This window comes from Cheilinus undulatus, linkage group 4 (assembly GCF_018320785.1).
Source record: "Cheilinus undulatus linkage group 4, ASM1832078v1, whole genome shotgun sequence".
NCBI lineage: Eukaryota > Metazoa > Chordata > Actinopteri > Labriformes > Labridae > Cheilinus > Cheilinus undulatus.
Window position 1 is genome coordinate 7,574,669 of NC_054868.1, and position 23,463 is coordinate 7,598,131.

The 23,463-nt window shown below is 39.7% G+C and overlaps 1 protein-coding gene across 1 annotated transcript in view; it reads left to right on the plus strand.

The window, feature by feature from the left end:
* The window catches only part of LOC121508774 (VPS10 domain-containing receptor SorCS1), a 330,036-nt gene that overhangs the window by 218,165 nt on the left and 88,408 nt on the right, over nt 1–23,463 (plus strand). The window contains exons 4-5 of the mRNA XM_041785854.1: nt 900–1,058; nt 19,480–19,553. Of these exons, the coding sequence (XP_041641788.1) occupies nt 900–1,058; nt 19,480–19,553 (233 nt within the window). The remainder of the gene's footprint in view (nt 1–899; nt 1,059–19,479; nt 19,554–23,463) is intronic.

Consider the following 23,463-nt stretch of genomic DNA (forward strand, 5'->3'; position numbering starts at 1 on the left):
TCTTGGTACTATGAAGCACCGCATACGAAGAATCAAAAATCCAGAAATATCCCTTTAATCAATATCATTCTGTTGTTATTGATGATTGATTGTTCCGCTCTGGTTTTTCCTGCTTGATTCCTGGCCTTATGCTTTCCATAATGGCACTGGAAGGGCAGGAATGTGTGCTGCTTGATGCTTTCTGGGCTGGTGAAAGGGCAGGGAGGTTCTCAGAACAGCCACACCACCAATCATAAATAACAACAGAAGTGCTAGCTTATAACTGCTGATAAAGACATATGGGTAGCAGCAAATCATGTGTTTTTGACAAAGTGGTCCTGACTGAAATTAAATTAACTTCACTTGATCAGTTACCAAAGAGAGACCCACTACATCTGACCATGGCTCGACAAGTTTCAGTTAAAGCAACAGCCATTATTTGTTAAAGTCATCATGTTGCCATCACTATCAGACCTTCATGTTTCCCTGCCTCCCTCAGATCAGCACCGGTACCTCCCTGATGATGACAACATCATGTCCACCTCTGATTGGTCTGAAATGGTCAGAGAGTGTGAATTAAGTCAAATCATACTGATCTTGATTGATTTTTAAAATTAAAAGAAGCACTGCATTTGCAATTTTGTACCAAATTTTGCATTGGAAGGCCTTTACTCTGACATGTTACAGAGCTAATTTTCTCTCTGTCTTCTGTTTTCTGGTGTTGAATTTGTTATGGTCACTCGTCCGGCTGATGGGTATTTGTCAGTATTTTTCCAACTCTATTATGTTCATACGTTTCCTGTTTAAGTTCCTTTCCTGTCAAATTCTTGAGGATTTAAAAAGTCTCCTTTCAGAGTGACACTGAAGCACCAGCGACCTGCAAATATAACCCCATGCTGTCGCTCTTCTGTCACCCTCAGATCATGCTGCTGACTGATCCCGAGGTGGAGAGCAGCCTCTTGATCAGCTCTGATGAAGGAGCGACCTACCAGAAGTATCGACTGAACTTCTACATCCTCAGCCTGCTGTTCCATCCCGAGCAGGAGGACTGGATTCTGGCCTACAGCCACGACCAAAAGGTGAGAGAACGGGCAGAGCTCTTTTAGCTGTTCAGTTGTTCAAAGGTATCTAAGAAGCGGCGTGTTAAGGCAGATAAGGAACAACGGGGGATGCTCTGCCTCAGAGCACAAATGTGAGATCCTGTTACACAAGAGTTTGGCTCAAAGCACTCAGAGTTCAGAAAGTTCATTAAGGAGGGAGGTGGAGAAGCAAGGGTTGAATAAGGAGGCTGTTTTCAACAGGTAAAGGACATTAAACATTAAATTCTGAGATATAACTGTGTCTATTTCCAGGTGAAATGGCAAGACTGAGTTAAAGATTCAATTCCCAGAGACACAAGGTTCTTATTTTTGACAGAACTCAAAAAGTAAAGTTGAAATTAAGATTGTAGTGAAATTATACATAGATAGAGCAACAGTAGTATTACCTTAAATAAAGTCACAACATAAGTATTTTATATCTTTCTAAGTCCAGAAAAAAAAAACCTTTTTGCTTCATATCCCCATCACCATACCTATACTTCTGTAAGTAAAGACTGAATTGGATGTCTTTATGTATTTTTTTTTTTTTTTTTACTTATTTATTCATTTACAGCAGTAGTTCCCAACCTGGGGTCCAGGCCTCCTTAAGGGGGATGCCAAAGTTTTTTTTTTTTCTTTTTTTTTTGTGTGTGTGTGTGGGGTGTGGGGGGGGGTTGCAGCCCTAGGGCCATCCTCAAAGATTTTTAAAAAAAAATTGGAGTATCCATTATTTTGGGGGCAAAAAATTGCACTTTTTGTTGGATAAATTAGAAATGTTTGAGATTACAAAGTCTATTCTTTTTATCCCCCCCCCAAAAAAAAACAAACTCAGAATTTCAGAATTTCAAACTTATTCATAAAATTACAGGACCCCCCCCACCCAGAAAAAAAATATATACATAAATAAACAAATAAATCAGACTTTAAAGTCTTAAATTTTGACTTTAATACCTTGACGATTTCAGGATTTTGAAATAATATAATTTTCCAAGTGTGTAGAGTCAAAAATTTTCAAGAGACCAAGATGAAAGTATTGCTTTGATTTTTGACATTTGACTTTTTATATATAAATAATAATAATAATAAAAGAAAAACACAATGTTTTGGTTTGCATGCATTTAAGATTTCTAAAGTAAGGAAAAATCTGTTCCTTTCTGGTAAATTAATGACATTTTTTAACTTTTTAAAAATTTTTTCTGTTTTTTTTTAATTAACAGCTCTTTTTTTTTTTTACAATATACTTTTTCTAGAGTGGCCCTAATACACTGTCATTATACCACCCTTGATATATTTGCTTAATATTGCTTGGCAATAGAGACAGTCATCAGTTTGTCCACAGCTTTACTGACTAGAAAAAGGGTGAAACTGAGAACAAAAAAGGGCATAATCAGCAACAGGTATGCTGTAAGATTCTTGGATACACACTGTAAACATACTTTTATCATGGAATTATATTGCTCCTTTTTAAGGCTTTTTAAACCAGCTCACATTTCCATAAGTACTGTACAATAAACAAAGGATACATTACAAATTAAATCAGCCTTAACTAAATTAGTAGTCGTGGTATGTCATCAAATTAACTGAGTAATGCATTGTAAGTTTTTTACATCAAACTACTCAAAACAACCTTTTTGTGGCAGATAATGAATTGGAATTGAAGATAAGAATATAAGATGCCATTACATACCAACAATGCTTCGTATGGCATAAGATGAAAGCAGATGATTACCGATGGGATGATAGCTGTTCGCTCTATGTTACTTCCTCAACCTGACTTCCTGTCACTAACTTCCTGTATTTCTCAAAGGGGCCACTATGCGTGATCAAAATCAACAAGTTTATGTAGATAAATCTTGAGAACTAAATTGTGGTAACAGAACAGTCATAACAATGGATAGATTAAACAGATGATTTTCAAGAACAAGAGCTGTATGCCTGTTATTTTGGGATTTTGTAGATGAAATCAAGCTTAGCTTTTCTTAGATGCAAGTATGGGGGAAAACGTTGAGAACCACTGATTTAAGGTACAGTACGTAGAATGTACGCAGTGAAAACTCTATATTAATTGAAAATGTAACCATTCTTATGTTATAAATTTTGGATACTGAGGTCTCAAATATTTTGTAAAGATTTCAAAAAGAGAAATTCTTAATTTTTGTAATTGTGATAGGACGTGTCTTTTTATGGACGCTGCTGCAGATTGCAAGTGCAATCACTCAAACTCACCTGTGTGAAATATCAGTACACATTTACGATAACTTTGACATTAAACAGGATTTTTTTTTATTTTCAGTAAATAAATAAATATTGACCATGTAGATTGAAATCTAAGGGGGTGAATACTTTTTATTGGGACCCTATCTAACCATAAACTCTACCTTCAAAGTAAAGCTAATAGAGTTTACAAACATGTATTTTTTGGATAAATAATCCAACTAAAGAGTAAAAATGAGGGCAAAAAACTATGTGAGACATCCAGAGCGAGAAAGGAGAGGTATCATATCGGAGCCTTTTTAAAATAGCCGTTTGCATTAATAAAAAGCTTTGGTTGCAGCTTAGCCCATTTGGGCCTGATGTTTCAGTAGTGATAAATAATGAAGATTTCTCTTTTTACTGAGGAGATGTGTGGATGTACACGGCCTGTGAGTGTGAACATGCTCCAGCCTTTGAGCCCCCCCTGCCTGAACCAGCATCACACAATCTCCCACAACCACACACACACACAAACATACTCTTTTACCACATCGCCCTGCAACTTGCTGGGTAATTATTTAGAGATGCCTAAAACCCCAGAGTATTATCGCTTTATAAATTCATTTTCAAGTTGTGTTTCCAGGCGTTTGTCTCTTCAGTTTCCCCGTTTTAGGATTCAGCTGTGACTCCAACTTAAAGATAAAAACATGTAAATGAGAGTCTGGGCTTTCAAACCAGTCTTATCATAAACTTCAGTGTGTTGGGCAAACTTTTAATTTTAATTTATATTCAAAAGTCAGTGGCAATCATTTGAATTAAATTAGTATTATTGCTGGTGATGTTTTCTCACAGCTGGATCAGGATCTACAGCTCCCATGTTAGCTTGATGCTAAAACATAATGGAAGTCCACCTTAATGGGCTAACAGAGTTAAAGTTTGGTGATTGTCAAATTCAATGACCTTTTAGGAGTCCCTGAATTTGACAATCCCAGGGATTTCAGGAATGACACCTGTCTGCTCTGAGGTCATATTAATGAAAATCATTATAAAACACTTGAATAGTTGATATCAGAATCAGAATCTCTTTATTGTCCCACAGAGGGAAATTAGCGTTGCAGCAGGAGCACACCAAAGACAAGGTACACATGGACAACATCAGGAGTGAGAATAGAACCCAGTTAAAGCCTAAAAGTCAGACATAATTAAAACAACATTATGTTTTGTTTTAGCTTAAGAAATTCTTCTGTGGTTACAGTTTCTTTTTGTCTAATTTCTTATCATTTCTTAAGTACATTAAGATGAACAACCCTAGAAAGTTTGGTTTTACACAACACACCAAAGGAGTTGAAAAATGTGCTGTCTGTTTTTGAAGAAACAATGCTGAAATAATGACAGCTATATCAAGTTTGATCCTCAACAATAATCACACTGTAAACTGTTCTTGTCATTCCTTCATAAACTCTGTTGTTTTCACACCAAACACAAACGATCGCCTATTCCTGCATATATTAACACATGAATATAAAGAGTTTACCTGCTTAATTTTTTCAAATTTGTGCCAAAATAACTCGTTCCACTCGCACATCAAACCCTGTGGATGCTAATGCCCACAGATGCTAGAGGGGAGGGGCTGTCTTCTCCCACATCTGGCATTTCAGACAGTTGTCAACAAACATGGCTGAGCTTGACTTCGCTGAGGGGATTGCTGCTTTGAATCTGCTGTGACAAAGTGACAAACAACAGTTTTCACAACTGACCAGGTGACCTCCTCCCTCACTTTCCTCTGAGCAAGCTCCTTTTTATTCCTGTGTCAGTAGAACAAGATCGTCGTGTCAGGGTAGCCACAGACAGACAGCACAAGTTTCTCCTTCATTTTTAGGTTGAATGACCCCTCCCCCCGGCTGGTTCTTTACAAGATCTCAAAGCTGATTGGCTATTGTGGCCTGAGTGATTCGCTAGAGTCCATATTTTTCAACTCTCACGAAAGAGCGATGAAGGGAACGCAGTGGAAAATCACTGCTTACTCAATTCATGTGATCCACGCTGAAATTCCTGGTGTTTACGCCACCTGAGGCAAACTTGCATCTACTCTGAACTTCACATGTGATTAGCATAACAAATTCATTTACTTGCATTTGGTGTGAAAAACATTGGTGTTATCCCTTTTCTCAAGTTTAAATTGCTTTGGGAAGAAAGGGACATTTCTGGATCATGGCTCTTACAAAAATATATATTAGTGTGGTTTCTGAGTAAGGCTGAGTTAAGTATCACAGAAGTCGCTCATTTTTAAGGGGGGACGTGCGCATCACTGCTGACATGGGTAGTCTCACTGTCTAGTGCATGAGTGAACAAGCAACTCTGGAAAATGTATGGGTCAATTCACTTAAAAATATACTTGTAGAGTTCAGGAGTGTATATATGAAAGAGTTTGAGTCTATGAATGTTTAGTCTGTAATTTCCTTCAGATTTTACAACACATTGTCTTTCAGTCTTTAAGAAAATGAGATCAGTGCATCATGATAAAGTTTATTTGACTTTCACTAACTTTTTGCACCCGACTTCACACGTCTATTCTCTCTCAAATAACACCCAAGTCCATTTCTAACTTCACACAACTCGACCCATTGGACAAAGCTTGCTTATTGAGTTAAAGACAACAAAAAAAATCACTTCTTTATAGTTGATAAAGCAACAATATTTTTGATTTTCTAACACTGTCAAGTGAGACCAAAACTCCTGCCAACAGTATCAAAGGAAGTCAGTGGCACTGCCAACCAAAGTTCAGTCTTTCAGGCAGTTCTGTCTTACTGGCTATGTGCAAAAATCTGGCATGGAAGTTTGACAACCAACAACAGCCAAAAGCTAACCTCAAACACCTACACACGTGTCATACACTGGTGAACCCAGAAGATAGCCTGTGGGTTCTTCACCGAGGCCTAAAATACAGAGATGTTGGAGTAACCTAACCCCAGACCACTTTATATGAGCTGAAAACTTCAGTACATGAGTTTTAGTAGTGTTTGTAGATCAGGTAGAGTCCAAATCTCAATGTTTGTGCACAAAGTATTTAAGTTTTACATACTAGATCATCTAAAACAATCAGAATATCATAAAAAAAAGTTCTTTATATTATATTATATATCATAAAATGAATATATTCAACATTCTTTTCATACAAAGTGAAATATTTCAACACATTTTTTTTTTTATCTTGCTGATAATGGCTTACGACTCAAGCAAATAAAAAAGCCGCAATCTCAAAATATTAGAATATTGTTGAAAAGTCCACTTTGCAAAGGCTTGAGGGAAACTGCTGACCAGACAAATATCCAGAAGGCAATCGCTGGCACAGTCTCAATGTCCACACTCATTGACTTTAAGGCGTGTTCCCACTAAGTCCGTGAATGCTTAGGGCTGTCCCACCATCCGACCAAAAGAACAAGATCACGGGTTCAAGCAATCAAATGAGATTTCTTAGAGATAGGGTGAGGAGCTCGGACATCTGGAACGATCTAACCTTTGCCACAAAAGGAGCCAGTTGAGGTGGTTCAGGGATCTGATTATGCCTCCTAGATGCCTCCCTGTGGAGGTCATCCAGGCATATCCAACTGGAAGGAGATCCTGGGGTAGACCAAGAACTTGCTGGAGGAATTAGATGTCTCATCTGGCCTGGGAAAGCCTTGGAATCCCCCAAGAGTTGGAAAATGTTGCTGGGGAGAGAGATGTCTGGGTTGGCTTGATTAGTCTGCTGCCACCATGACGCGAACTCAGATAAGCAGAAGAAAATGAATGGATGTCCCAATGTCAAATCATAAAGAGCGTGAGGGATCTCTCGTAACTTTTGAACCTTGCACCCTTTTCATGAGTAGGCATATCTGCAGACATGGTGTGAGGGAATTATCTATGGTTCATAGAATAGCAAAAAATCCAGAATTTCCCCTTGCAGGACTAATAAAGTAATATCTTATCTTAAATCATAGAGGGTGCGACCAGTTGTGATACCAAAAATAGAATAATTTCTCCTGTGAGTGTATTATGTAAACCAGCCTTCATCCACTGAGGAAATGGGCCTATAGGCGATGCATGCTCATTTTAATCTTTGTTTTTTTTTTATCTCTGCAAGATGCTGACTGTCAACCAAAAATAAAGGGCTGTCCCATTCCTACATTTTTACACCACTTCGAGCCCTTGCAGCCTCATGCACTCAATCACTTTCCAGGTGCAGTCAGTTAAGTCCTTAAGGGCTCAGGGCCCAGGGTTTAGGGAGGGGATTGAGATTCAGCCCTGGGCACTGTTCACAAGCAGGGTAAGTCACAGAAGGTCACTGCTGAAATGGCAGGCTGTTCTCAGAGGCTGCATCAGAGCATATTCATGGAAAGTTGACTGGAAGAGAAAAGTGTGGTAAGAAAAGGAGCACAAGCAATAGGAATGAGCTCAGCCTTCAGAGAGTTGAAAGAGCTGGCTGTGGAAGAGGAGAGGAGTCAGGGCTGGATAACACCTCCGGCATCAGCAGAGATGAGAGCCCTGCATTGTGCTCTGCCACCAGGAGATGTACAGGGGTTTAAGGTGTCATCAGGGATTGGTGGTCCCGAGCTGATGACCCGTTGAGGCCCACAGGAAGGCATCAATGGCATAGGTGTTCTGGGAGATATCCTGTAAACCTGTAAATAGAACCTGCTGGATGTGTGTCACGCAGAAATGCCCAGCAGGAAGACCACCAAACCTGTATTGTAATATGTCCGATTTAAGCCGAAAGTTTGCCTGAAGCTGCATTATAAAGTCAGTCTTTGTTGAGTTTGGCTGTTGCATTACTTGTCTGATATTGCTGAACTCAAAAACTCTCATAGTGCCATATTTTTTGCACTCTTACATCATTTGCTACATTTAAATTACAGTGAAATGTACTTGCATTTTAAAATTGGTTCATAATAGTAATAGTAATAAAAAATAGGATTCAAAATCATAAAAAATCATGAAGGAATATCTATAAGATCATGGTAGTGTCTCTGTTTAACGCCCTAAATTCATGATTGTTCATGTTATGGGAGGCCTGCATCTCTCAACTGTCAAAACTGATCTTTAAATTCTTCTTCTGGCACCCTGGGAACTTCATCCCTCCATCTTCTACTCTGGGTGTCCCTGTGGTCGTGGAGGGCTGTACTCTATCCAAGCTGTCACTCTGGAGTGGTTGCCAGTCAACTGCTGAAATACAGAGACAAACACACAGGCATTCTCATTTAGAGTCACCAGTTAACCTAACAAGCATGTCTTTGGTGGTCGGAGGAAGCTGCAGTACCAGCAGAGAATCCATGCATTTACGGGGAGGCCATGCAAACTCGAAGCAGGTAAAGGCCCCGACTAGGAAGCGAGGCAACAGTGCTAACATCTGCAGCCCCACCAGGGAAGATGCAAAGTAAAGTTCAAAATCTTAAAAATGTATCTAAACTAGATTCAAAGTCAGTCATTGATCCCCAGCTCCTGCACTCACATGTAAATGTGTCCTTGAACAGGACAATTGACACCAAATTGCTTCCACTGCTGTGTCGGTGGTGTGTGACTGAGTATGGATGAATATGAATGGATTAGTTCATACTGATGGCCACTCTGGAAGCCTTCACCCTCAGTGAATGTGTGAATGAGTGTGAATTGATTGGTTTGGCCTGCATTGTTAAAGCACATTGAGTCAGACGACTGGTACTGTGCTTTACAAGCTTTACCTTCACTATCTTATTTCAAGACCCTCAAGGACATCCTGCATGCTCCATAGGCAGATCATTTATTGCAAGTAATGAGGCCTTATTTTTTTGTTTTCATACCTTAATATTATTTTTGTGGACTTTTCATGTAAATGTAGCTCAAGAAAGTGTAATTAGGTATTTATGCCTAGAAATTCCAACATTTACACTCACTTGGATTTGAATTTTTGGAGCAGTCACTTGCAGAATGAAGGCATAACTTGTTACTTCGAATTCAGAAAACAAAGGTAATGTCCATTTATTTTCATTTAACCTAGATTATTACCATTGAAATCTCTTTAACGAGGGAGGATTCGAGACAGCACAAGATGTTCTTCACAAATGACAGAAAAGAGACAGACCAGGAAAGATAAATATTACATCAAGCAGTGTTGAAACCTGCAATAGAGAAGGAGAATTGAAGATGTTCAAGCATTCAGGGATTTTAAGCATCCCAGGACATCACTGAGACCCTCTTCTGGCTCTGGCCAAAGGAAAAATAAAAGAAAAAGATGCAAGACTCTTTAATGGTCCGAGCTAGGGCTCAGAAATATGGATCAAAATTCATATCACGAAATATTTAAACTCAGTGGCGATATTTTTGATGTGAAGTTATATGTATATAATCTGACATGCCAGATGGATTTTTTTCACACAACCATCTGGAAAACCTTCTATAGACAGCGTTTGGGAAAGGGCAGAGCCTTTGAAAAAAAAACTCAAAGGGTGACTGGATGAACTTTCTGTCTGTCACATCTTTACGGACCAATCAGAGCAACAAAACGTAACGTCGTAGCCCCAAACTAAGGTGCGCCCCTACTAGGCTAAACTCTATAGGAAACTGCATAACGCGAACCATGTCGACTGTAGACATGTCAGTACACGACTTTTGCCGTTTTTGAAAACAACTCACTGCGGTTCTTTGTTCTTCTTTTAATGAGGAAATGTCATGAAGTTCTGATAAAACTAGCGCTTTAGCAGCATCCAGGCTAGTGTCTTCTGCCATAATCTCACTGCTTGCATATGTCATGCCGTGCCTGAAAGCACTGCCCTTGATGCCGATTGGTCCTGTCACTTTCTAACCGGGCCCAAACCATTCAGATGGGAGCTTTGCAAGATGGATTTGCCAGTGAAAAACAGAGAAACGGTCGAATCCATCTGCTTTGCAAGGTTAATATGTATAGATATGTAGGCTTATACTATAAATTTCATGTATATAAGGGCATCTTTTAACAAGCCACACGCTCACTCCGTCAGCCCCCCCACGGACAGTCAGTTCCCATGAACGGAAATGCATAAAACTGATATTATGCTCGTCATAGGGAGGGCACCTGTCTGTATTGCGGAGTGTTTGGTAACCGGTCATGTGTAGCCGCATCTCGCAGAAAGTTCTGAAAATTCTGGGTAGTTAGGCCCTTGTAGAAGACGGACTTCACCTCCAACCAAACCTTTGGACCCACCAATATCAACTCAACTGCAGAACAAGTCTTGAAGGTGTAGAGAGCTGTGGAGACTTTGACCTCCCTGCTGCAGCTGACGGACTGAAATCTGATGATAGTTAATTGACAAACACTGCCACTCTGTTTTTGTTTTTTATTGCTTGACTGCATGTAACTGAACTAATGTGTCATGTTTTGCATTTTTTCTAAACTTAACTGGACTGTTTTTTCTTGCATTTTTGACTGAACTGAATCAAAGAGGGGAGGACTTAAATTAACTAACTGAGGAGCCTGAAAAGGTGTTTTCACTGACTTAATTTTGTTTTATTTTTTATGCAAACTGGACCATATTTCTTTATTAGAACAAGAGCAAAAACCCACACTGAATGCTCCTCTTGGCAGAGGAGATATTTTTGTGCTTCTCCACTGGCCTTGGCACAAGTTTTTTTTAATCCATGGACAAGCTTTGCCATTCATAAAATACAGACTTACTGATGAGCTCAGGTTACTACTGGAGCTGCACATGCCTGTTACCTGACTCTGTCTTGTAGCTCTTACTGGCCCTTAATGAATGTAAAAGACAACTTTTTTTCAATCACCTCCTGTGACTGTTTTGTATGGGAGGTTTCCCAGATGATTGTGAAATATGCCCTATGAAATGGAAATATGAACCGGTTTATCTGACTAAATGTAACTCCAAGTAAATCTGGTGTATGTAGATTTAGATGTTTTTATATTTCTAGGTGCTTCCTGAAACAGTCTGTGACTGACTAAATTTATCTTTGTTCATTTTGTACATGTCAAATACTAACTTTCACACCCACCCTCTAACCCATGCTCCAACACGCTCACACTGTTTCATCCCTAAAACTGCTTCTCTTTCAATTTCTTCACCTCCTTTTGGCAGCACTGCAGCATTTGTTGATTGAGAGACCTTTGGAGGTTGTAAAGGCTGCGTCGATTCCTCCACCCCACCCCCCACCTCCCTTGTCTCCTGCTCTCTGCCTCCTCACTGTCACTTGCTTGGCTACGTACTAACTTGCTGTGGGAGGATAATTAGTCAAAGTGATTTTTCAACACCCCCCTTTCAAAACCGCCCTCTAAACCTCAGCCCCCTCAGCTTGCATCTGCTTAGCACAGCTTGGCATCAGAGTCATGGAAATCTTACCAGCCAGGCAATTTGTTTCTCCCAGTTTGACACCAGAATATACACGCACCAGATGCAACAGTCACAGAGAGTACATAGTTTGCATATGCCCATTGGTGAGCCATGAAGCGGGAACAATGAGGGAAAATATATGCTCCGCACAGCTTCAGGATCCAACTGAACACCATGCCTCTGTGTTTTTACAGTTTTTTATTGTGGAAATGCCTCATCTTTTAATTAGTGTAAAATACCGTATTAATCATTGACGTTACCTTGTTGGACGTTTTTTTCTTGTGTGGGCTTAGCTCATAGTCTGGATGCACTGGAGCTATTGGTGTGAGACTTGCATAGAAACCCATTCCATGAACCTCCAGGGACAACATTTTTGTGCTTACATTAATGCCAGTGGAAGTTCAGAACTCTTTAGCAATGGAATCAGCAGAGTGTTAGTGACTTTAACGCACCATGTGCCTAAGCAGTTGATGTCCCGCTGTGATTTTACCTGGTCTTAAGCTCCATTAGTGAGCTGTTGTTCCTAAATGCTTCCGCTTCACTTTCTTACTTGCAATGCCGTGAAAAAGTATTTACCCCCTTTCTAAGTTCTTATTTTTTTTGCATATAAGTACATTTTAAATGCTTGATATCATCAAATAAATGTAAATATTAGACAGAGATAGCTATGGTAAATGATGAATGCAGATTTTAAATGATGATTTCATTTATTAAGGGAAAAAGCCACCCAAACCTACCTGGTCTTGTGAAAAAGTAGCTGCCCCCCCACCCTCAATTCATGAAACAACTGTGATTAGCCACATTTCTTTGATAAACTGAGTTCATCTTCACTAGCCATACCCAGGCCTGATTACTGCCAGACCTGCTGAATCCAGAAATCCCTTAAATAGAACCTGCCTGACAAAGTGAAGTAGGCTTAAAGAAGTAACACATCATGCTGCCACTGAAAGAAAAAAAAGAACAGCTCAGTAACAAAGTCATTGACATCTATCAAGCTGGAAAGGGGTACAAAGCCATTTCCAAGGCTTTGAGACTCCAAAGAACCCTGGTGAGAGCCATTACCCACAAATAGAGAAAACTTGGAACAGTGGCGAATCATCCCAGAAGTGGCCGGCCTACCAAAATTACTCTAAGAGCGCATCAACGACTCAACCAGGGTGTCTCAAAAAGACCCAGAACAACATCTAAAGACCTGCAGGCCTCACTTCACTCAGTTAAGGTCAGAGACTGGACAAAAACTAACCTGACATGCCAGATGGATTTGTTTCACACATCCCTCTGGAAAACCTTCGATATATAGCATTTGGGAAAGGGCAGAGCCTTTGAAAAAAAACTCGGATAGTGATTGGATGAACGTTGTGTCTAGCACATCTTTGACGGCCAGTCAGAGCAACGTGACATTGTCGCCACTACCTAGAGCTCGTGCACAGCTACCGAGGAATAAACTCCATATAGAACTGCAAAATGCAAACCATGGTGACTGTAGACAAGTCAGTACACGACTTTTGTGGTTTTTGAAAAGAAAACAACTCACTGCTGTTCTTTGTTCTTCTCTTAATGAAGAAATGTCGTCAAGTTCTTATAAAACTGTCACTTAAGCAGCATCCACGCTAATCTCTTCCATCATAATTGCACTGGCCTCTTGTTGCTGCTTGCTTACGGCACAACGCCGCCGTGCTCAAAAGCACTGTCCCCACGAATCCATCTGCTGTGCAAGCTTAGACAAAAATGGCATCCATGGGAGAGTCCCAAGGCCAAAACCACTGCTGACCAAAAAGAACATAAAGGCTCACCTCAAATTTGACAAATAACATTTTGATGATCCCCAAGACTTTTGGGGAAATATTCTGTGGACTGGTGAGACAAAAGTTGAACTTGTTTGAAGGTCTGCAGTAAAACTAACACAGCATTTCATAAAAGCACATCATAACAACAGTTAAACATTTGGGTGGTATAATTCTCCTGGGCTGCTCTGCTGCTTCAGGACCTGGACCACTTGACTTAACCAATGGAACCATGAACTCTGCTCTCTACTGGAAAATTCTCGATGTGAATGTCTGGCCATCCATTTGGGACCTCAAGGTCAAGCACACTTGGGTTATGCAGGACAATGATCTGAAATCCAACAGCAAAGCAGCTGCTGAATGGCTTAGAAAAACAAGATAAAGGTTTGGGAGTAGTCTAGTCAGCATCCAGACTTAAATATGATTGAGATACTTTGGCACGACCTTAAACAGGCTATTCATGCTGGAAAACCCTCCAGTGTGGCTGAATTAAAACAATTCTGCAAGGAAGAGGGAGTCAAAATTCCTCTACATCGATGCAAATGCTTGCAGGGTGGAATGACCAGTTAGCAGGTTTTGGGAGGAATGACATTTTCACATAAGGCCAGGTAGGTTTGGATGTTTTTTTTCCCCTTAATTAATGAAATCATCATCTAAAAACTGCATTTTGTATTTATTTGGGTTATCTTTGTCTAATGGGAAAATGTGGGAAAATGAGCAGAAAAATCAGAAACCAGGTAGGGGCAAAAACTTTTCACAGCTCTGTAGTCATGTGACTTATAATACAATACAATATAAGAACTGTACTTATTATGTGTTATTATTATATTATTATTATGTGACAGACTCTGTGTTTATCCTTTAAATTTGTCGGGTAAAAGTTAGGAATGACCAAAATTTTAATTCAACAATAATTCAAGGAAAAAAAAATAATCAAAGTGAAAAGAATGAGTGATTGAACTGCATCCATAAATTCCATGAGATGAGAGATGGAGACACAGTGTCCTCATGGATGCTTGTACATGCAGGCCAAGACTTCAGCCTCCGGGATAGAGTAAATAAATACAATTAGAAAATAAATTAATATAAACAAACAGAGTCGCAATTTTGTTATCCGCTAATAAATGATTGTTTACACAGTCTGCGTGGCTGCTCATGCTTTAAATGGAAAAAGTCCAGCCTGAATAGACTGCATTGAGTTTTAGGCCTCATTAAACTGCTGCTGTAAGCTACTGGGTAAACGGATTTGTCATTGGGCTTCATAACAGTGTACAGGTGCATTCTGGGACAAATTATTTAGTGAGTGTATCAGTTAGATTGTTCATGTACTGAGCATGTTTTTAGGGCCACAGGAGGTTAAAGTGAAGCCATGACCATAGCAACCTCAGTGCACAGCAGGCAGAGACTTACATGCCATTTTTTTCCCCCTGGATCAGATTGTTTTATGATTCATGCAGTAAAGGAGCTTACAAAGGAAGTAAAGTGAACATTTGTTATTGTCAAACTGCTAAAGCAGCAGAACTTTGTTTCAGTGCTGAGGCGATTAAAGCCCAAGGCAAAACTTCTCCAACAGTGTTCATCATCATTATGGTATATATAATCTGCTACTGACCAAAAATGTTTTGAACGTTAACAAAGGTTTTATTTTTAAGGAGCAAAACAATAAAATGTGAATAATTACATTACCTAAAGGCAAACAACCTGTGAAAACTGTGCTGTACTCAATGAGCCAGTGTTCACGTTGTAGAATGTAATAAAGAACATTTAAAGGGTGCAAACAGATTCAAACAGAATTGATATTATTTAAGGGGTGAGGCAGTTGCGTTCTTATGAAACTGTCGTGATTTAGGAGTCATGGTTCTGTGTACCTGCATACCTGAGAAGAAAATAAAGGCAATCTCACAGTGCAGGATTCCATAGGGGTGTAAAGGTATGCATATTCATACTGTAATGGTTCGGCATGAGCCTCTTGGTACAGTGGGTCAGTGTTAGAGGGGGGTAAGGGTTACCCTATGGAAGGTTTACCACATGGATGTGTGAAGCAAATCCATCTGGCCTGTCAGGTTATAAAAAAATCTCTCCAAATTAAGAAAAAGAAATATTCCTGGCTGGAAAAGATACCTAACCGGAACTTCAAAACTCAGGTTCGTAATTTTGCTGTACCATTTCACCCCTAGTATTTAATCTAGGAGGTAGTAACGCTTGTTACTGTATGATAACAGCAATTAATATACACACACCAGCAATTAAACAACTAACAAAGAGGAGAAGAAACAGCACAACAAAACACACAAATGCCCCATTCACATGGGATTAGTATTTTCTGAAGACCTCTGGTAATTTGTGATAATCACATACATGTCTGTGTTTTTAATCTTTTCCTAATTGTCCATGTCAGTATTTTGCACTGGAAAATTCCAGAGTAAATTACCCATCACATTTAGGACACATAGGTCTACAGGGGATCCTGTGTGAACCAGCATCTCCGTAGTTAAAGGTAGTAATTATGCAGAGTTTTTTATTTTTTTTATTTTTTATTTTTTTTGCTTCGTACAGCATTTCCTGCTGCTTTTGTTGAACATCAAAGGTAACAGAGGCTACGTAGGACATTCTCAACAAAGGCTTGACACAGAGCATATGTATTTATTGGATTCCAGTGATTATTTCATAAAACTGAATTCACTCCTTTGGTTGACTCCTACCATGTGAATCAGCTGAAACAGAAACCTTAAAATATTCAGTGAAACAATTATAAGAACAAACACACAAGGCTTTCTCTCTAAGGGCTGTGTTTAGTTTCCTTGTATTCTCCTCCTTTTCTGTGTAGTGCTGTAAAATATCAGTAACCCAGTGATTTACTGAATGGTGAACAATGGCTGTGCTGAGACCACCCACAGCGCTCAGGCTCCTCTCCTCATTCCTACATCCCATCTCAGACTTGTTACAGCAGTGTGAATTTGTTGTTGGCTGCAAAAACAGCATATAGCACATTTTTCTTTTCAGTTCAGATCATAATGTGCGAGCACTTTCTTACCATGTGTGAATTTGTGATGCTTTTAGTTGGTTAAGACCTTTATTTTATGGGTCCAGCCAGAGACTAACATGTCTGCCTGACTATTACATCAACAAGGACTGTAATGACATTGTATTCAAATACATGAACTTAAATATGGAGTTGGCCCCTTTTGCAGCTTTAACAGCCTCTGCTCTTTTGGGGGAAATAAAATGTTTTTTTGGCAGACTCTTTAGTCCAATGGGATGACCATCTTAGAGATAGACAGGTGTCCATGGTATTAAGGACCTCTCCCAAAGGCCCCCACTGGACCCTAGTAGAGCCTTGACCGAGATTTGAACCCCAATTTCCTATACTGAAGGCAGAGACGTCAACCACTTAGCAGTGTTTATTTCATGTACTAAAACTATGACTAAAAATTTTCGTCTACATATTTTTTTTTCTAAGAGAAAAACTGAACTAAGACTAGCCAAAAATATGTCTTTGATGACTAAAACTGACAAAAACTAAATTTAACTCTCATCCAGATGACTGTGGGTAAATCTGACGAAATACAATGCATATGGAGCCCTGCCTCTCAGCTGTAGAAAGCAGGGACCCCAGGTTTGGCAGAATGTATAGAACACGCTTTCATGATTTGGTGCCAGATTTAGGCGAGAATAAATGCTTGGTCTGAAAGTAAAGACTAAAATGTAAAGACTTTTTACAGACTATAACTAGGCTTTAACTTTAAAGGGTAGAAATGACTGTAATGTGACTAAAAATTAAAAGAATTTATTTTAAAGTCTAAGACTGAGACTGAAATTAAAAATAGCTGTCAAAATTAACACTGCCACTGAGCTGTCCTGCCAAACATGTGCCCATTCATTCTGTAGAGCATCTATAAGGTCAGACACTGATGTTAGATGAGAATGCCTGGCTTACAGTCTCCAATCCAGTTCATCCCAAAGGTGCTCAATGGGGTGGAGTTGAGGTCAGGGCTGTGCAGGCTAGTCAAGTTCCTCCACACCAAACTCATCAAACCATGGCTTTATAGTCCTTGCTTTGTGCACTGGGGCACAGCCATGTTGGAATAGAAAAGGACCTTCCCTAACGTGTGGCCAAACAGTTGGAAGCATATCATTGACCTTCCCCATCTGACTGCCAAACAGAGACGCACAAATCATCCTTAACCCACAGAGCATGTTTCCACTTTTCTACGGTCCAGTGCCTGAGTGCTTTATACCACTCCATCTGATGCTTGGCATCAGACTTGGTGATGTGAGGCTTTCATGCAGCTCTGCCATGGAAACCCATTCCATGAAGCTCCTGCTGCACAGTTTTTGTGCTTACATTAATGCCACTGGAAATTCAAAACTTTTCAACTATGGAATCAACAGTGTTGGAGACTTTTATGCACCTTAGCAGACGTTGGCCTCCCTCTGTAATTTTACGTAGTCCGCTTTGTGGCTTAGTTGCTGTTGTTCCTAAATGCTTCTTGTTGACTGTGGAATATCCAACAGGGGAAAAATTTCACCAACCGTTTTATTGCAAAGGTGGCATCCATCACATTACCAAACTTGAAGTCACTGAGCTCTTCAGAATGACTCATTTATTATCACAAATATTTGCAAATAGAGACTACAAGGCTTGGTGCTTTTTTTTATTCACCATGGCAACAGGTCTGATTGAAACACCTCAATTCAGGCCTATTTAGGGGCCACACACCGCCCAGAACCAACCCCTAAGTGGCCCAGCCTGCAGCCATCCCAGAGATGCAGAGGGCAACCTGCTTTGCAAGTTTTAATAAATTTACGTAGTATTTCAGACAGGCACAGACACTCTGCACAGCCTAGCAACAGTCTACCTACAATGCACTGCGTTGTTTTGAAGCATGGCTAAGGATGTTGACAGAAGTAGCCCCAAGATACCAAGTACAAAACATGTCCTTTCCAACTGTAGCTACAACTGTGCAAATTTAGTTTTTATGCACTTTTAGATATGCCTGATTTACAGAATTTCATTTTATTTTTTCAGTCTATTTATTCTATTCTTATTCAAGTAAAAAAAAAATTCTGCTACCTCAGGTTATGTTCAAATACACCCCCTTTGTTGTGTTTTATTCACTTTTTTATATGCTTTTGTCATATTGCCAAATTTAAAAGGGAGACTGAATAAAAAGTGCATATGAATCATCAAATTGATCTGTATTGGTTCGAAATTTGACATTACCAGCAGCTTACTGGGTAGTGAACATGTCTAGCCAGGCTACATTTCTTGATTTTAAAATGTGGCCCAGTTGAATTTTTAATTGAATAGCCTACGTGATTAAAAAAAAGCCACAGAACAAAGTATGTAAATGTTTTAAACTCAAAATACCTTGGCATCATGAAGATATGAAGTAAACAGGAACCATCAGCATTGTTTTTGTCAAATCAAGTTGTATGTATTAAATCAAATCCAAATTCTATGAATCAAACCAGTTATATATAATATAATATGAACACAAAATACTAAGTCCATATTGGGGTCAAAATTTGTCACTGGCACAGAGTTGCAGAACTTTACAACTGGACAATCTGAGTCTTGCATTCCCATTTTTTGAGGCGTGGCATTTAAGCATATCGCTGCACTCCCATTTGCAAACTCTGCTCAATAAAACAAGAGGAAGCTGGAGCAGACAGAGTGAGCAAGTGGGCTCGTTACAATATCCGCATGAAAAAACAAATCTCTCTGCAGTAATGGATTTCATTGTGGGATGGCAGACAATGCTTCCATCTCTTAATGCCTGTAAGCCATGCTATCCTGCTCTGTTTGAATCTTTTGAAAATTGTAATCTCATTCACTGGCTTCAAATAAAGATCCCCCACATACAGCATGTTGTTCATTATGCATATTTGTGTGGGTTTTTCCTCTTACCTTCTGTTACATTGTTGCTGAAAAAAGGATGATTGAGAGGCTAAAGTAAATACATGTACAGTATGAAAAAGAATCAGAGAAAATCCTTGTTTATTGCAACTCGTTTCACATGTAAAAGACTTAAAGATGAGTAAACAGGCTAATGTGATTGGTTGTCAGGGTGTGATGTGACTCACTGATGTGTGGTTGTCTTGTTTCAGCTTTACAGCTCAGTGGAGTTTGGGAGGAGGTGGCAACTGGTGCATGAAAGGGTGGCTCCCAATCGCTTCTACTGGTAAGTATAGAAATGCAGATACTATTGGACACATTTTGAACAGTACAGCATAAAAAACCTCACTACACTTCCACCGGAAGGCAATCTCTCTGACATTGTGCTGGGGCTGTTGGTGGTAACACGTTAGTCTTGCTGTGATAAAGGCCCCAAATGATCGGTTCATTATTTGCATTCAGTGTGCTATTTTGTTTCTTTAGGCACACCGTAGTTAAGCTCCTCTAGAATTGTCCTGCCACCACAGTATGACTCCACTGTGCCTGTGAATGTCTCATTTACTTAACAAATTAAACAGATAGCTCAGTGGATATGTCGAACATAATCAGCACCTAACTATCAGCCATTTCCCTTTTTTAACTGCTCCTTTTTCAATCCCAAATCCCCTTTCCATTGTTAAGATAACGTAACTTTTGATTTACTAGATATTCCTTACTTTCTTTCAAACAAAAAGCAGGTCATCCAAACAGAGAACAAAGTACTTTAAGGTTGACACAGTTAACATAACAAAGTAAGAGCACACCAAAGAAAATTAGGGCGCATTCACACCAGAGCTGTTTGGTCCACTTTGAACGAACTCTGGTCCGTCTTTCCTGATAGTCTGGTTTGTTTGGAGTGGTGTGAAAGCTCACACCTACTCTGGTGCAGACAAAACAAGCTGACCAAAGAAAATAGGAGGTCTCGCTCTGATTCCAAACAAACCCTGGTGTGGTCCATTTGAGGTGTGAAAGCAAAGGGGACCAACTTGTGAACCAAAGGCATAAGGTGGCACAAAACGAAATAATTTACGGATTTATTTATGTGATTTAATACACTTAAATACATCTCTTTACCTCACTTGGCACCTTTGTCTTCATAGCAACACGCCCTAGTCTCTCACTCACATGTTGGCTTGCCTTTTTCTCCGGTACTGATTTATTCATCTCATGTAAAGAACGACATGCTGGACAGCTCACTGCCTCGCTGGCTGCCTGTAAGGCCCCAATACGAAAGCAGAAACCCAAAGACAGTGTAAATTCTGTGTTTTTTTCATTGTTTATGTGGAAAAAAAGACTGGCAGAAGGAGATGGATTTCCGGTTTCGTCTTCTTCTACGCCCTCTTTTCTTCTTCATCACTGTTTGTTTGTGAAGACAGCGCCCCTAATGGGCAGAGGATGTAGGTGTTCAGATGGTTTGGTCAGTTTGATCAAGAGCAGTGTGGATGTGAATCAAACCAATGAAACCAAGGAAAATGCAACAATGTTGCATTTTTTGTTCCAAAATGGGCCGAGTCACCTGGACTACAAGTGTGAAAAAGACCTTAGCTTAATTGATAACCTTAACTGGTATACTAACCAAGCGAAAGCAACTAAACTGGGATCCCTGAAAAGTATGAACACTTTCACATTAACCCTATCTTTGGTCTTCTGTGAGTCACTTTGTACATGCACTCCGGCATGTGCATTAGTTTTAGGCATGTAGGTAAAGATTTATCATAGGACTAATATGCCACAAATCTGGGTTGGGAAGGACAGAGTCACATGTTGACACATGTTGGCACGTGTCGCACGGCAGCAAAGGTCAAGCTTCTTTTTTGTCTGGGCCTTTTCAACCCTGGTAATACGCCTGAAGACTCCTGGCAGTATGGGACATCCACCGCATGACAAGGGGCTCGTGGCATTCCTGTTAGACCCAGATACCCCTGGTAATATGCAAGGACATCGACAGCACAACCGGGGTGTGTCAATCTTTCTCGCCTGAAGGTGCCCTCAGGTGGCTAACTCTTCACATCTATGCTTTACTTCAGCCTCATTTTTTGGCCCACACATGCCCACAGTTGCTTTGCATTGATTTGAATCTCAGATAGATCTATTGGTCAGACTTGCTTTCCATTGTTCATGTGGACTTACAAAATCTAAAATGTGATTAGACATGTGTAATTGTGATTAACTGTTGAAAAACAGTAATTTATTCTGATTTTTTTGGGGGGGAAAGGACAGTTTTACTTTGTGGTGACTGAACAAGCAGGAACATCCACCAGTAAACACAGCCCCTAAGAAAATAAAGTTGCTGCTTTGTCACCCTGCATTAATATTATTTACTGTTTGCTAATTATATCCTAATCTCATTGACAGCTCACTAATAGCAACAGTCACTTCTGAGTAGATAACTGTGAGGCCTACAGCCATAAAGGAGTAAAAATAGTAAACTTGCTTCTTTGTTTTAATTTTCAGCTATAGCTCAGAGATAAAGACTTAAACCAGTTGGCTGGACCTACGGTGAATGATTTCTGCTTATACTTGTGATCCTTTCCTGTCTTAGGCAAATCAAATTTAGCAAAAACATAAAAATATAAATGTAATTTTCTATGTTTAGTAGCACCAAAAAATACCAAAGATATAAGAATAAAAAAATCCATCCCCAATTTCAAAAAAGTTGGGACACTGCGTATGCAGTGATTTGCATATCTCATACTCCTGTGTTCTATTCAAACACAACATATCACATGTTCAAACTGAGACATTTTACCATTTCACAAAATATTTTAGCTCATTTGAATTTGATGGCAGCAACATATCTCAAAAAAGTAGAGAATGGGACATGTTTACCAAGATCTGGACTGCAGGCAGGCCAGTTCAGCACCTGGACTCTTCTAATATGAAGCCATGCTGTTGTGATGGATGTGGTATGTGGTTTTGCATTGTCTTGAAATATGCAAGGCCTTCCCTGAAAGAGATATCTGAATGGAAGTATATGTTGCTTACTTTTCAGCGATGATAATGCCTTTCCAGATGTGTAAGCTGGCCATGCCATGGGCACAAATGTGACCCCATACCATCAGAGATGCAGGCTTTAGAGCTGTGCGCTCATAACAAGCTGGATAATCTCTCTCTTCTTTAGTCCACAGGTACGGTAGCCGAGAAGGGTCACAACACATGCAATGCAAACGCCACAATACTTGCAAACTCAGAAAACTCCTGCATCGATTTTACAACACGTGCGCTGCAAATGCCAAAACACCTGCAAACTCAGGTTTTGGTTTTGTGTATTACCAATTCCAACATATTGAGTCATTGTCCCCAATAACATAATAGTCCATGCAGATAATTGTTTTCTGAGTTTGTATGTGTTTTCTGAGTTAGCATATGTTTTCTGAGTTTGCGTGTGTTTTCTGAGTTTGCAGGTGCACTCTGAATATGCAAGTGTTGTGACGTTTGCATGTGTTGTGACCCTTCTCGGCCACCGTACACAGGACATGTTGTCCATGATTTTCAAGAAGAATTTCAGTTTTGATTAATTTGACCACAGAACAATTTTCCATTTTGACTCAGTCCGTTTCAATTAACATTTGACCCAGAGAAAATGGCAGGGCACTGGATTGTGTTCACATATGGCTTCTTCTTTACATGATACAGCTTTAACTTGCATTTGTGGATTGCACTGCAAACTGTGTTGACGGACAGTGATTTCTGGAAGTATTTCTTAGTTCATGCAGTGATTTCCAGTACAGAATTCTGCTTGCTTTTGATATGTGGCTGCCAGAGGGCCTGAAGATCACCAGCATCCAATATTCATCTTTGGCCTTGTCCCTTGTGCACAGAGATTTCTCCAGATTCTCTGAATTGTTTGATAGTATGCACTGTAGGTGGGGGGACTTCAAAGTATTTGCAATTTTACATTAAGGAGCATTTTACTGAAATTGTTCCACATTTTTAGATGCAGTTTTTTTTAGCAGATTGGTCAACTTGTGAGAGATTCTACTTCTCCAAATGCTCCTTTTATACCCAGTTATGTTACTGACCTGTTAATGAGTTGCAAAATGCTCCTACGACTGTTTTTCTTTTGTTACCACTTTCTTTTCCAGCCTTTTGTTGCCCCGTCCCAACTTCTTTGAGATGTGTTGCTGCCATCAAATCCAAAATGAGCTAATATTTTT